At 41.9% G+C, this 15,098-nt stretch overlaps 1 protein-coding gene across 5 annotated transcripts in view; it reads left to right on the top strand.

Annotated features, from left to right (window-relative positions):
- FMNL2 (formin like 2) overlaps window positions 1–15,098 on the top strand; it is a 376,300-nt gene that overhangs the window by 250,311 nt on the left and 110,891 nt on the right. For all 5 annotated transcript variants that reach the window (XM_055136998.1, XM_055137002.1, XM_055136981.1 and 2 more), the window contains exons 5-6: window positions 6,356–6,439; window positions 10,314–10,466. In XM_055136998.1, the coding sequence (XP_054992973.1) occupies window positions 6,356–6,439; window positions 10,314–10,466 (237 nt within the window). The remainder of the gene's footprint in view (window positions 1–6,355; window positions 6,440–10,313; window positions 10,467–15,098) is intronic.

Raw genomic sequence — 15,098 nt, 5'->3', positions numbered from 1 at the left:
TTCCAGTATCCCATATAGTCCCCTGAGTACCACCAGGAGTAATTCCTGAGTGCAGAGCCAGGAGTAACCCCTGTGCATTGCTGGGTGTGACCCAAAAAAGAAAAAAAAAAAGGAATCAAGTGCCTTTAGAGCACACTGAGTGTGCAACGTGAGTGGCTGAGTATTGCAGTGTTCACATGTCAGGGTGATAAGATTGAAGTGGCCGAGATGCTAGAATTGAAGAGATCTGTGGGCCTTTTTACTCAACAGCATTGATACTGGCTCTCTCTCCTTGCAGTTAATTTATGTGAATAAAGCTGCCTATTACGGTAGAAGATTACTTTCCACTCTCTGTGTGAGGTCAAAGTCCTTAAAGATGCTCATTTCATTATCTCTTTGAGAGCAGAGCAAGGGGGCCTAATGTCACAGGAGGAATGTGCCAGTAGGCAAGGAGGGGTTCGAAGGAGGGGAAGGAGCCAGCGAGCATCTTCCCTCCTATGTCCTCTCTTGTGTAACAGTACAGGCCGAGTCCTGGTGAGAAAGTGAATGAATATTATACTGAGGCTGGATTTCAGGCGTTCCCAGGTGGGGTGTGCATGCATTTGTTTGGGCACCATATTTCTACATGATAAAGTAAAAATTTAATGACATTGTATAAATGAAGATATCAATGTAAAGCAGAACTATTAATAATCACCAGTCTCATGAAAATAGACTTTTAAGTATTGAGAAGCTATCCGGTTTATGATCATTATACCAAGCTTCTGATTCTTTTCTTAGATATCCCAAACTTTATACTTTGCAGCCAATACTGTCAGTTGCTTATCTTGAAATGACAGTCTCCCCTTATTCACTTCTGAAAAAGTATCTGTGCTATTCCCTTTTTGTCTGTCACTTGCCGTCCGTCCATGTGTAAACATGGCTGGTTCAGTTCACAGTTAAATAGGTGCTTTTCTTGAGACAGTCATGACACCCCAGTGAGCCGCAGAAGTGCTATTGTGAGCATTTCCATTTGGCCATACAGAAAAGAAAAAAGATGTTTAAGCACACCGTGGAAATACTGCCCTCCAGATCCAAAGCACTGCAATTAAAATTGGCCCCATGAACTTATGGGTTTCCCAGTACACATAAAAGTTCTGCTTCCACCATACTAGTCTCTTGAGTGAATATTAGAGTCTTCTGAGTGAATGCATGGAAAAATATTGTGTACTGTGCTAAAAGTGGGCAAAGGACCAAATGTGATGTCCTCTCAGTATCTGTATTGCAAACCATAATGCCCATAAGTAGAGAGAGAGAGAGAGAGTATGTGGAAATTGTCTGCCACAGAGGCAGGGGGTGGGGTGGGGTGGGGTGGCTGGGGACATTGGGGACAGGAGGGATACTGGGGACATTGATGATGGGAAATGGACAGGAGGGATACTGGGGACATTGGTGATGGGAAATGTACTTTGGTGGAGGGATGGTTGTTCGATCATTGTATGACTGACTGAAACTCAATCATGAAAGCTTTGTAATTGTATCCCACGGTGATTCAGTAAAAAAATTTTAAAAACTCTGTACTACATTGGAGAGCTAGCACACGGCGGACCCTAGTTTGATTCCCAGTACCACAAATGGTTCCCTGAACACCTTCAGGAGGGAACCCCTAATTATAGAGCCGAGAGTAACCCCTGAGCACTGCTGAGTGTGAAACACCACCACCTCTTCTATAAATAAACAAAAAATAGAATTAAAAATGTTGTAAAGATTTTGAATAAATTTGACAGATGGAATGAGCATATCCTGTTGGGGAAATGTCATCAACAAACTTGCTTGATGCTGGTTTCCCACACATTTTCAGTTTGTTATAGAAAATTCATCTGTGGGGCTGGATCAATAGCTCAGCAGGTAGAGAGTTTGCCTTGCACGTTGCTGACCCGTGTTCAATCCTCAGCATCCCATATGGTCCACCGAGCACTGCTAGGAGTAACTCCTGAGTGGAGAGCCAGGGGAAACCACTGAGCATCGCTGGGTGTGACCCAAAAAGCAAAAAAGAAAAAAAAAAAGAAAAATGCATCTGTAAAGTACAGTAAAGCTAGGTGCAAGTAAAGCAAGCTATGCCTATTTATTAAAGAGCAGGCTTTAATGTGATCAAGATTTGGGGGGAGTGGCGGGGGAGCTAAACAGTGCTCAGGAGGTCTGGGGCCACTCCCTACAATTCTCAGCCAACCATTCTGATGCACACAAGGCATCCCCCTGTGCGCTCTCTCTCTCTCTCTCTCTCTCTCTCTCTCTCTCTCTCTCTCTCTCTCTCTCTCTCTCCCTCTCTCTCTCTCTACCTCTCTCACCCTTTTGATCAATAGTTTTTTTGCCTCATTGAAAGTAATCTTAGAGAAGAAAATTGCCCACCATAGAGGCAGACTGGGGAGGGAAGCGGGAACTTTGACATTGGTGGTGAGAAATGTACCCTGGTGAAGGGACAGGATGATGGAACTTCGTGTGACTGAAACTCCAATCATGGATAACTTTGTAACTATATCTCACAGTGATTCAATACAAAAAATAAATAGCCTTAGCTTCTCTCTCTCTCCACCTGCCCCCAGCTTTATCCCCATTCCCCCCTCCCATTTCATGAAATGAAAATACGATAAACATATATGTTTTTTGGTGAACACACCCATATCCATAGTTTTTTTGTGTATCTGTAGAAGCGTCAGCACAATGAAAAAAGCAATGTCTGTCTGAATATTTTTTCTAAAGATTTTTTTTTATTATAGCGCTGTGATTTACAAAGATTTTCACAGTTGAGTTTTCAGATGTTTCTAAAATCAACTCCATCATTAGCATTAACTTCCTTCCACCAGTGTCCCCATGTTCCCTCCCACCTTCTAGCCTGCCTCTTTGAGTTGCTGGGTGCATTTTTTATCTTTGGTTGTTGTAGTTTGCATCTTTATGACAATAGTTTAGCTTCGAAAACTCCTGGAGGGCTTTGAGGGACCCTGCGTGCTATGTGGACTGCGCTTGGAGAAGATCGTTTGTGGTACTGATGTAGAGGAGGTTTGCAGCAGATGAATCTCCTTCATCCTCCTGAGTTTTGTCATGATTTTCCAACAACTGTGTTAGTTTTCCCCTCTCTATCCAGGAGCCTGGCAAAGGAAGTACACTCTCTCTCCTTTTGTTTTGTGTGTCCTGTGCTTGCTTTATTGATCCTTGAAATGTAAGTCCTGAAAGGTTCCTTGAGTCAGAGTTCTCTGGGTAAGAATGACGGGGTTCTAAAATTTCAGGAGGAAAGGAAAAACAGCGACTGAGGGTTTCAGTCTAACTGCATGATTGTAGTAACTTGCAATTAGCACCCAGACCCCTTCTTTGATTAACATTTTCTCCAATTTTTTCTTTTCCTGTGATTTCTGGGGGCTTTCCCAAGAGGTGCTCAGAGGCCTGGAAGCCCTCCTGGGGATTCTCCACCAGCCACACTGGCAGTCAGTGCAGGAGCCGAGGATGCTGGATGCTGAGAGTCAGCCCGGCCTCTCTAATGTTGCGTCCAGGCTCCAGGGCTGCATTTAGCTATGTCTGAGGAAGCCTGTAGTGCTGGGTTTCACTCTGAGGCCAGCATGTACAAGGCAAGAGTCTTAACAACCTCTGGACTAGCTCTTCTTGATGATTTTTTTATTATCACTCTCCTGACCAGCTCCCCAGCAACTGATTTTATCTTTCTTTTGTGGCCACACTCAGCTGTATGCAGATTTCACTCTTGACAGGGCTCTGGGGACCGGTAGCAGTTCTGGGAATTGAATGGAAGTCTGCTCCTTGCAAGGCAAGCAGCTCACTCTGTATTACCTCTCCCTGCCCACCCCCAGCAGCTGGTTTGAAATTGGCCTTAGTTTGTATTTACAACTTAGCATGATTACTAATTACAGTGCATTTGTGAGTCACTCAGTAAGTCCCACATTCTGTCAGATCAAAAGGAATAGTTTCCCCAAACCTGCAGTCATTTCATTTCAAACCATTTGCATATTGGCAATGTATTTGAAAGTATGTGATATATCTCATTGGAAATGGAAATAAATTATTTTGGGAATCCTAAATTTATGATAGGTCATTGCATGCTCATTGACATAAGTCTGCAGAATGGTTCTGGGGATCGAACCCAGAAACTCATACAAACAAGACAAGTGCCCTGCCACTGAGACAAATTCTTAGCCTACGTTTAGAAGCAGTGATCATCTGGAAGGGACAACAATGACTGCTTCTGTCAGCTCTTGAATTGCAGTGTTTTTCGCAGTCACTGACACGTAGAACTCATGGCACCCAGCCTGCTCTGAAGCCAGACTCTCTGCTCACTTTTATTATTATTATTGTTACTTTAAAAAATTTTATTTTTTTATAAAGTTGTTCACAATAGTTCAGTACAGATAATATTCAAACCCCAATCCCACCACTGAGCACCTTCCCACCACCATAAGAGGAAAATGTGTGAAGATTGTTGTATTTCATCCTGGAGCCGTTTAAGCCCTTGTGTAAGAGATGACACACATGTATGTTAAACCCAGACAGATGTGTGCTATTTCTGGTACATCAGTGGGCTAGGGTAGAAGAGGTGGCCACGTGCTCCAGAACATTCTGTGTCGCTCTCCTCTGATCTTGGCTGTTGATGAGATTACATGACGCCAGAGGCAGTTTGTGGGTGTGACTTCCCGGCTACTGGAAAACTGGGGACCTGGGGGGAGGAGGCCCAGTCCCATTCCGAGCATGCTTGGAGATCTCAGCCACGGGTCCTGTATACCTGGGTTTTTCTGCAGGTTCCCTCAAAGGTGAGGCTCACCTGAGCCTGTGGAGAGCGGCCTTGAGCATGGCTGTGTGTGGTTGGGTTCTGGAGGTTTTCCGCTGTCATGGTTCTGCTGGGGGGGAAGGGAGACTCAACCCGACCCCTCCGATTGCCCTGGTGAAAGACAGCCAGGTGTGGGGTCAGGACGTTCTGTCACACTTTTATTATTGAAGAGTGTCCCTCTGCCCCTGCCATGGTCAGGAGGTTCCTGTTGGTCACTCACCCCTGATGGCCCCATAATCTTCAGACTGAGTTCTCAGACCAGTGGCGAGACCTGAAGGAAGTGAAGGGAATTGAATTTGTCTGTTTGGGTTTGTGGCCCACTCCCAGCTGTGCTCAGGGCTGACTCCTGGTTCTGTGCTTAGGGATCAGCCCTTCTGGGCAGTGCTCAGGGGTACATATGTGCTCCCGGACACTGAATCCAGGTTGGCCACAGGGAAAGTACCCCCTTTTCTGTTTCTTCAGTCTTGCGAGTGGAATTTTAAGAGCAGCGTAAGCCTTGTGTTTTTACTTATTTATATTTAGTTTGGGGGCAGTGCTCAGGACTTCCGCCTGGCTCTGTGGTCAGGGATCTCACTTTTGTTGCCAGGGATCAAACCCGGGACATCTTTGTGCAAGGCAAGTGCCTCGTCCTCCGGACTGTCCTTCAAGTTTTACAGTGAGAACTGACCTTTGTTTTGTCTCCTTCCAGTTGTTAAAAAAGAAAATAAAATATTTGTACACTGATCATTATTAGTTCTTCAAGGTGTCCAGTATCTCCTGAAACCTAGGGAGTAACTGAGATGCATCTGATGAGATTCGTTTCTAGAGGCAGATACTGTGCATTTGTGTATGTGGTGCTCATTATAAAATGAGGCCTCAGCTTGAGTAGCCAGTCTGGCTACCCTTCACTTTGGTCACTGATAACAAAACCACCTTGTGAGACCTGATGGGCTGTGTTTTCTTTGCTGATATTGCCACTTTTAAATTAGATGTTTCATGTGTACCGTGTTTGCTCTTAGCTCTGATAAATGCATACATTTGTGTTAGCCTGCCTAAGGCATTTTTTTTGAGGGGGGAGGATAGGAGACAAATCATCTACTTTTCCAACTTGTGGGAAAAATTAAAAAAAAAATTAAAGTGAAAACCCCAGGAGCCAGGGAAAAAGTTCCTTCCTTCCTTCCTTCCTTCCTTCCTTCCTTCCTTCCTTCCTTCCTTCCTTCCTTCCTTCCTTCCTTCCTTCCTTCCTTCCTTCCTTCCTCCCCTCCTCTCTCCCCCCTGCCCCCTCCCTCCCTCCCTTCCTTCGTTCCTTCCCTTCTTTCTTTTGTTCTTGGGGCATGCCCAGTAGTGCTCAGGTCTTTCTCCTGGCTCGGCACTAAGATCACTCCTAGTGGGGCTCGGGAGACCATATGGGGTGCCAGGGGTCAAAAGCTCCAGCCTCACATGATAAACTTTGGACCTTACTCGTATATCCTTTCAAGCAGTGAATTTCTGGTGGGAAAACAAAAGTTCCTTGTGTGTCTTTTCATGACTGAGCATGTGGTAAACTTCTGCAATGTTCTCTCTCTCTCCCCCCCCCCCCCCCACCAACAGATGGGTCCGAGAGTTTTTGAATGAAGAAAACAAAGGCCTTGATGTGCTGGTGGAGTATCTGTCATTTGCACAGTATGCAGTAACGTAAGTAGAACTTGGCTTATTGCTTTTGAGTTTTATGTGGTCACAGAAGATGCAACTGGTGGTAAAATTATACACTGCTCTGAGGGGAGAAAGCCAGAAGCAGATGTGCGGTTAATGCAGTTTGTTTCTGTCTTAGAATAACTAAAAGACAATCACATAATTAGTATTAGACATAGTTTTAAAGCAGAAATTAGAATGGTGAGTAAAAAATTACCCTTAGTAATTTAAATAATACTGAACTGAGAGGAATCATTATTATTATTATCATCATTATTTTATTGTTACTTGTTTTTAAGGTCACATCTGTCAAGGGATACTCTTGGTTAAGTGCCTGGATACTGAGGGAACATTAGGTGCTGAGGAGTGACCAGGGGCTTCCCTAATGCAAAGTATATACTCAACCCATTGAGCTATCTCTCCAGTCTAGGTGTCCTTATTTTTAAAGAACTTCTTAGGGATGGGGTCTGGAGAGAGAGAGAGAGTACAGGAATTAAGGCAGCTGTCTTATATCCTACTCACCCCAGTTCAAATCCTCAGCATTGCCTCTGGTGCCCTGAGCACAGAACAAGGAACTGCCCCCGAGGACCAAGGGTATGGTCACCACTTGCCCTTTCCCTAATAAAATAAAAAGTTATTAAGCACACAAGTTACATATGTTCATATGGTACATCATTCAAGTAGTTAATGAAAGTGGTTTCTGATATATTGTTGAGTTTTTGAATAAATAAAACAAGATGCTCAAGGATGTCTTCTATTTTGAAATTGAAGAATATATAACCAAGTAAAGGCAGAGGGAATGTACTGCAGAAATAAATATCAAACATAGGAATGAAGGAAGAAGTAAAAAAATGAGAGTTTCTCTTTTTATTTACAAACACATAATAGATTTTTTTTACATCCCCTTTATAAGGAAAAGAGAAAAATAACTTGGATAGGCCAGGAATAAATCAGTTGGTTTAACCTATTTTTTGTTCATTCATAAAATGTCCTCATTTGGAAGGCCCTAGAAAGATTTGTAATAGGGAAAGTATACATTGGGAAGAAATAGTCCCTTTATGTTTCCCCTTTAATAAATGAAAAATTTCTGTTTCCCAGATCTTTGCTCACACATAGGACCAAGAAATACTGTGTTGTATATATGACATCAAGACTTGTCCACCAAGTGGTGTTTTTCTCCCATCAACTCTTGTTTTAAAAGCAGTGACTTTTTTTTAAAAAATATATTGCCTCACTTCAGAATAGTCTTAAGATCTGACCAGAAGTTAGCTTGTAATCTTCATTATTCCTTGGGAATTTTTGAGGAGAAAGATATAAGTACTCCTACCTTGTGGTTATAGAAATTAAAGTATTAACTGAAACTCTCTGATGAGTTTCAGTTTGGATAACTGTTGTGTTATTTTCTTCTTATGGAATAGAAAAAGAAAAATCACCTGCTTATCTTAGAAACTGTCCCTGAGATAAAATACTGTAGTTTTTATAGCATACTCTTCCAAAGGTTGTTTCTTATCTACCTCTGTGGCATCTAAAGCTAGTCATCCCATTTATATGATACATAAGATACATAAGAACATATAATTATGTTCTTATTTTTATATATTTGTAATTTGTATAATTCATAATATACAAGTTAACAATACTATGTCACATATTTTAAAATCTACGGAAATATTCACAGAATTTAGAAGCAGCTAAGTAATTTCAGGAACAGGAATGTTCACAGAATTAAGTGGCTAAGAAACTTCAGGAACAGTGCCAAAAAAGTGGCACTCTCTATGATAATATTAGCTGCAAATCCTTGCCCTTATATCCTGAGTTGTATGGGTAAGAGAAGAGCTACTTGGAGGCAATTCGTTAGTCTGTAGCACAAGAGCAAAGCCAATAAGGATCAGGACTAAGGGCTTTGGTTTCCTAAACTACATTCTCCCCCCCCCCCCCCCACCCCATTGGATTTACACTCTTAGTCTAACGAAGTTAGTATGTCATTTTGCTTAAATTTGATCAAAAATTAAATAGCCACATGATTTATATTCTATCTCAGTAGTCCTGGTGGAAAGATGTCTTAGTGTTCCTTGGTGTTTGGCAATCTCTTATAATAGCTGCTGAGGGGAGGACCAACAGTGCCCGCCTCGCTCCTAACACAGTTTTTCACCATGGTGTATTTCCTTTCTCTGCTCTCTGATGAGTGAGGGACTAGCTAGAGGGAAACATTATTATGTCTGTTGAACAGCTGAACACATTGGAGTTTGCAGCCTGAGCTGATGGGAATATTCATGACATTGTGATCTTGGGATGCTCCCAGCACCTTATACCTTTTCTAATCTCCATTATCAGTTTCCACTTTTGGTGCTTTGGAATCTATTGGTGCCTGAGTTCTTTATGTCTTGTTTCTGTTCAGCATTAATTCCTACAATCAGAGCAGGGGCAGCATTATTGTGGACTTTAGCAGTCACCTGGATGAGTACTTTCTGGGCGGAGAGTATTTTGTCACTTAGTTTTCAGAAGACTCTTCTAATGAAATACCTTATTTTGACAATTTTTAAGTCAGACTTTTTTTTTTTTGGCTTTTTGGGTCACATCCAGCGATGCACAAGGATTACTCCTAGCTTTGCACTCAGGAATTACTCCTGGCAGTGCTCAGGGGACCATATGGGATGCTGGGGATTGAACCCGGGTTAGCTGCATGCAAAGCAAACGTCCTACCTGCTGTGCTATTGCTCCAGCCCCTAAGTCAGACTTTCTAATACCCAAACTATATTATTACTCTCTAGAGGAAGTTAATTACTGCTTTCTGTCCATCCCCATGTCTGACCAGGTGTCACTAGAACCCTGGGTAGACACAACTGGTAAAATGTTTTTTGTTGTTAATTTTATATTTTCGGTTTTTGGGTCACACCCGGTGATGTGCAAGAGTTACTGCAGACTCTGCACTCAGGAGTTACTCCAGGTGGGGCTGTGTGAGCTATGCACAAAGGCAAGCACCCTACTCACTGCTTTGCCCCCACAATTGATAAAATGTTTTATTGAGAAAGCGGAACTACTGAATTGGGTAGAGAGAAATGCGTGGCACACAAAGTCTATCTGTTTGAGAATTTTGTTCCTAAAATTACACAAGAATGAGCAACTGAACTGGCCATCTATTCTAACATGGTTAACATGAGTAATAACCTCAAAAAATGTCAGAGAAACAACAATCCTACTTTAAAGAGCACCACATTGAGAAGAGATTCCAAAATCAAAGCAAATCCATAACTTTGCAAGTAATGTATCACATATGGTTGGAAAAGTATACTTTGCCAACACACTAGGAGAAAATGCGCAGTGAAAATTGACGGGTTGGAATAAATTAGTGTAAATCTAACATACTGCCTTGTTAAAGGAAAATGAAGACAGCTGTAGATCTTCCCTCTCCCCCAATCCACTATGATAATTTTCACAATTTGTAAGTCAGTGAGCCCTTATATTAAAATACAAATGATATATCACAGTTTGATTTCTAACTTGTCTCTGACTTTTCTTTTTGCCCAGGCCAACAATTGTTATTCTGTAGTTTCAAAGCTGACATTGTGTTCATGGAGATTCTTTTTTATTCTGTCACTCTTATGGTGGGGATCAGACCCAGTGATACTGGGGGGGCATCAGGACTACAGTTGGCGATGCTGGGGTGTCGGGAATCAAACATAGGGACTTGTATATGCAAGGAGGTATGTGCTGTCCCAAGGAACCACATGTTTCCTTTTCAGTTTTGTCTGCAAACACTTCCCTTGTTCAGATACAGATGTGTGATGGGGGTCAGGGGGAGACAAGTTAGGCACATCTCTGTGTTTGTGTGAGCGTGAGTTTGGAGGTCTTCAGTGCCATTTCTCTTGTGTTTCAGTTTCGACTTTGAGAGTGTGGAAAGCACTGCCGAGAGCTCTGTGGAAAAATCCAAGCCCTGGAGTAGATCCATTGAGGACCTGCACCGAGGGAGCAACCTGCCCTCCCCAGTGGGCAACAGTGTTTCCCGCTCGGGAAGGCATTCTGCCCTGCGGTGAGTTCCTTCCGTCAGGGCGCTTGGCCGGGATGCGCCTGAATGGCCCAGCTCCTAGCTCCTGACGTTGGTCTTCTGCAGCTCAGATCTTTCCACACCACTGCATTGCCCTTGATTCCAAGAACTCCACCCCTTGGGTCATCCTCTATAACTTTTAATAGTTTCCAGGGACTTATTTAGCACAGGCAGAGAAAATTGAACCAGCAAAGTAGTCATTTTCACGGCTAGTAAGTTTCCGAAATCAAGTAGATGGCTGACATGGTGATTTAAGCTCGCTTCCTGGAGAGATTTGAGAATCTCGGGACCTTTTCAGGGCTCTTCTGACCCTCCTCCTCCACTCCTTTCCTCTAGCAGCAGCTCGAGTGTGTTCTGCGAGATGTGTTCTTGGCCATGTAGTAATGCTTTTCATTAACTGATATGCCTCTGTTTGTTTTGTTTTTTGGGGGGGCCACACCCAGCAAAGCTCAGGGCTTATTTCTGGCTCTGAGCTCAGGAATTACTCCTGGTGGTGCTTGGGAGACACCCCCATGGGAAGCTGGGGATGGCACCAGATCAGCCACATGCATATCGCGTGCCCTAGCCACTTTACTATTGCTCAGGCCCCACTGAGATGCCTTTATGCAGTGCTCCTTTGGTTAGATGTATCCAGTTAGCTTTCATTTATTTCCTGTTAAGGACATAGAGCCTAACCTGGATAAAATATGAGGTTGAGGAAAGACGGGGTGCCCCCCTCTGCCACTAAAGAGTGTTATCGCCTTAATTGTTCACTTACTAACTTGTGCTACGATCACTCACTGAAAAGTGCCCAGGTGTTTCTGTGATTTGCCTGGCTCTGCAATTCAAGTTGATCTCCATGGGTGGTATAGCAAAGTCTGCCTTTCGTGATGGAGATTTCCAGAGCAAGTAGATGCAGCTCTCTCTGCTCCCAGACATAATAAAAATTTTTATTAATCAGGTCCTGATTTCCAGATGTTGCTTCTATATATAGTTTGAAAACTCTCCTCACTTATTTTAGGCTTAATATGGCAGAAGGACATTGCTACTGTCAGAGTTTGGGTCACTATAGTAGAACCCATGTGTTAGTTTGTAGGATATTGAGTCGCCGTAGTAGAGTATGTGTTAGTTTGTAGTCCTTGAAAACGTGGCTCTGAAACCTGTTATATTTAGTAGCCTTTTAATTGTCTCTTGTCCTTTCAACATAGATTTTGTTTGAAGAGTCAGTCTATATTCAAGTTTAGTTCTGCTGAAGGATTTCATGTTTGAATATGGTTCCTCTAACCAACTACTCATATTTTCCTTATTTAAAAATGTTGTGGCTTTTTTAAACATTAAAATTTTTTTAATTAAAAAAAGAAGTACCAAAAATGTTTATGAGTTTATCCTGACTTGATGCACCAATAATAAAGAGCACCATTTCAGTTTGTCTCATGGTATATGCACTAGACTACGGTTATATAAACTGCTAGTTTGCACAGCTTAACATATGGACAGGAGGATATGTGGGTGCATTTGGATGCCGAAAAGAAAAAAAAAACAGCTGTGCCTGCAGAATTCTCTTATCACCTTGGTACTTGAATGGAAATGCTTGCCAGTATTGTCATATAATTGTATACAAGGAATTTAATTGGGAAAGTACATAGCAATTTGCTTTTCATCATATCTACCTTGGAAGTATATATTAAGCTACCATCTTAATAAGGATCCACTTGTCTGACCGATGACTTATTATGCATATTTTTGAATTATTTAAAAAAATCATTAAAGACTCAGAAATGACAGGGTTAAGGGTGGGTAAATCCCCTCAAAAGGGGACAGTTGTGAGGAAGGATAGAATTGAACTTTTGGTGATGAGCTTAAAGTAATATATACTCTTTGCTTTTCAATGAGAGAGACCAGAAACAATAATAATAATATTACGTTGTATTAATGTAAAAAATGAAAAATGAAAAAATAATTATTCATAGTGGGTCATTTTCCAGTCACATTATAAAGAAATAAATGAAATGCTGAGAGAGCCGTGGTTGTGGTAGAATGGAATTCAGGACAATGAGGAAAGATATCTTATCTGAGGAGAACTGTAACCTTGGACCCTGGAAAGCCTGGCACAGAACATCAATGTCTAACTAAAGTTAGAAAACTGGACCAAGAGTATAGAGAGACATAAGTTAAATGTTATCCTGAGAACTGAGGAACTAACATTTCTGGTTGGCAGGTGTGCTTAAAGATGACTAACCAAGCAACCACCATCACATGTTTCTGTTTTTGTTGTTTGAACAGTTTCAGGCTCAGAAAGAGAAATAAGAATTTTCTTGGACTCTCCTGGGTTCTAGTAACTGCATGGCTTCAATTAAATCACTGTGGTAGTCATTTTCATGCCACTAACTGACCTGCGTTTTGCTTTTGTTTGGAAACAGTGTTTGTCAATGATATTCCTGCTCTGTGGTTATGGATCTGTGCCTGGATTCTCATTCTGTATTTGGTCATTTGATAGCATCACTGACATAAAAACAGCAATCCGAGTACAGGCATCTGATCCATGTTGGTTTCCATATGCCCTAAGATTGTTCACATTTTTTTCTCTTCTTCCTCCTTCTCTCTTTCCTCTCTGTCTGTGCTCCCCACCCTGCTGTCCCATTCCAACTTTCTTTTCATTACCTTCTTTTTCATTCTGTCATTTCAATTTTGATTGTTGTCTCCTCCCCTGCCTTGTCCTTTCTCCTCCCCGTCTCTTCTTCCTCTGGCTCCATCCATGTCTGACACGGCCATCAGCTTTGTTTCTCTGCCTGAGTATCTTCAGTCCAAATGCCACCAGCCCTGCTTCTCTCCCTGTTGCCTCTGCAGCAGCTTCAGTTTACACACTGATGATGAGGCTTCAAACCGGACGACCTCGTACGCCACGGGTGAAAAAGACACCCACGAGAGCTTGTGGCACATGGCGGCAGGGTATGGTGGCATGTTATAATATGATAACCTTTTGGCTTGGTGTGGTCATCCTGGACTAGGAGAAAGTGCTTTGCCTTTGAAGCTTTAATATGCTCCATTATTATATATATTCCTTATTTTCAGAACTTGCACCTTTATAGTGTATTAGCCATGCAGGGTAAGTTTTTTTTAATTATTATTTTGAAAGAGGAAAGTTATTAATTCATGGTCTGGAGAGACTATTTTGTTATTTTAGTAGTTTGTTTGATTAGGATATATGAATCTAAGTGCAAAATTTTCTTCCTTACTTTAACCCCCAGATTAATTAATCTGATCCTACACCTTCTGAAAAAGAGGGCTGGTTACTTAAAAGAAATGAGAATTTGAGAAACTTAGAAACACTTTGTAGGGGGCTGGAGTGATAGCACAGCGGGTAGGGCGTTTGCCTTGCATGCGGCCAACCTGGGTTCGATTCCCAGCATCCCATATGGTCCCCTGAGCACCGCCAGGAGTAATTCCTGAGTGTAGAGCCAGGAGTAACCCCTGTGCATTGCTGGGTGTGACCCAAAAAGAAATACTTTATAAATGAGGCTTGATTAAAGAAAGAAAGAACAGCACATCGTTCTAAATTCCAAAGATTATAAAAGTTTCTTTTGTCCTCTTTATTCTTAAACCTCATTTGAGACCTTTCTATGACATGATACTCCTTGAAGTGTACCAGTGATCAAATGATTCTGTATTAACATACATTTGTCAGTTTGATAAGTGGCAAAAATGTTGATGTCAGTGCAGTGGCAGCCTGGTAGCCTGTCCTGAGGTACTGTCAGTTAAGGAAGACTTTTGTTAATGTGGCTGCATCTTGCAACATATGTACAGTAGGCCTTTGGAGATGGTTGTGCTGTTCATTCAGATGCAAGGGAAAGGAAGTTCAAATATCTACGGACATCCCAATTCATGCCATTGGATTTATTTATTTATTTATATTTTTTCAATTTTATTTTATTTTTATAAAGTTGTTCTGTAGCACTGTAGCACTGTCATCCCATTGTTCATCTATTTGCTCAAGTGGGCACCAGTAACATCTCCATTGTGAGACTTGTTATTACTGTTTTTGGCATATCGAGTATGCCACAGGTAGCTTGCCAGGCTCTGCCTTTCGGGTGGGATACTCTTGGTAGTTTGCCGGGCTTTCTGAGAGGGATGGAGGAATCGAACCTGCATCAGCCACATGCAAGGCTGCTGTGCTATGGCTCCAGTCCATAAAGTTGTTCACAATAATTTATTACATTCAATATTTCAACAGCAGTCTCACCACCATTACACTTTCCCACCACCATTATTTCTAATTTTTCCACCACAACACAAGCCTGTCCCCAAAGCAGTCCTAAATAATTTATTTTGTATTGCTTGTTATAAAAAGTTCAAAATGATCCAAAAATTTTTCCTTAGAGAAAAGTGTATGAAGATTGTTGTATGTCACCCTGGAGCCACTAAGCCCTTGTATAAGAGATTACTAACATGTTATTACAGGTTGAGCCTTGTGTGCTATTTTTTTTCTTTTTTCTCAAGAGAGCAGTTGCCTCCTACCTTATACCCCATCAAAGGTGGTGTGCTATTCTTGGCACATCAGTGGAATAGGGCATGGAGTAGGCCACATTCATGTGGCCATGAATGTGACCATGTGCTCCAAGGATTCTAAAATTTTAAATA

This window comes from Sorex araneus, chromosome 1 (genome assembly GCF_027595985.1).
Source record: "Sorex araneus isolate mSorAra2 chromosome 1, mSorAra2.pri, whole genome shotgun sequence".
In the NCBI taxonomy this organism is placed as follows: Eukaryota; Metazoa; Chordata; class Mammalia; order Eulipotyphla; family Soricidae; genus Sorex; species Sorex araneus.
The sequence above is the reverse complement of the archived record's forward strand: the minus strand, read 5'-3'. Positions and strand labels throughout refer to the sequence as shown.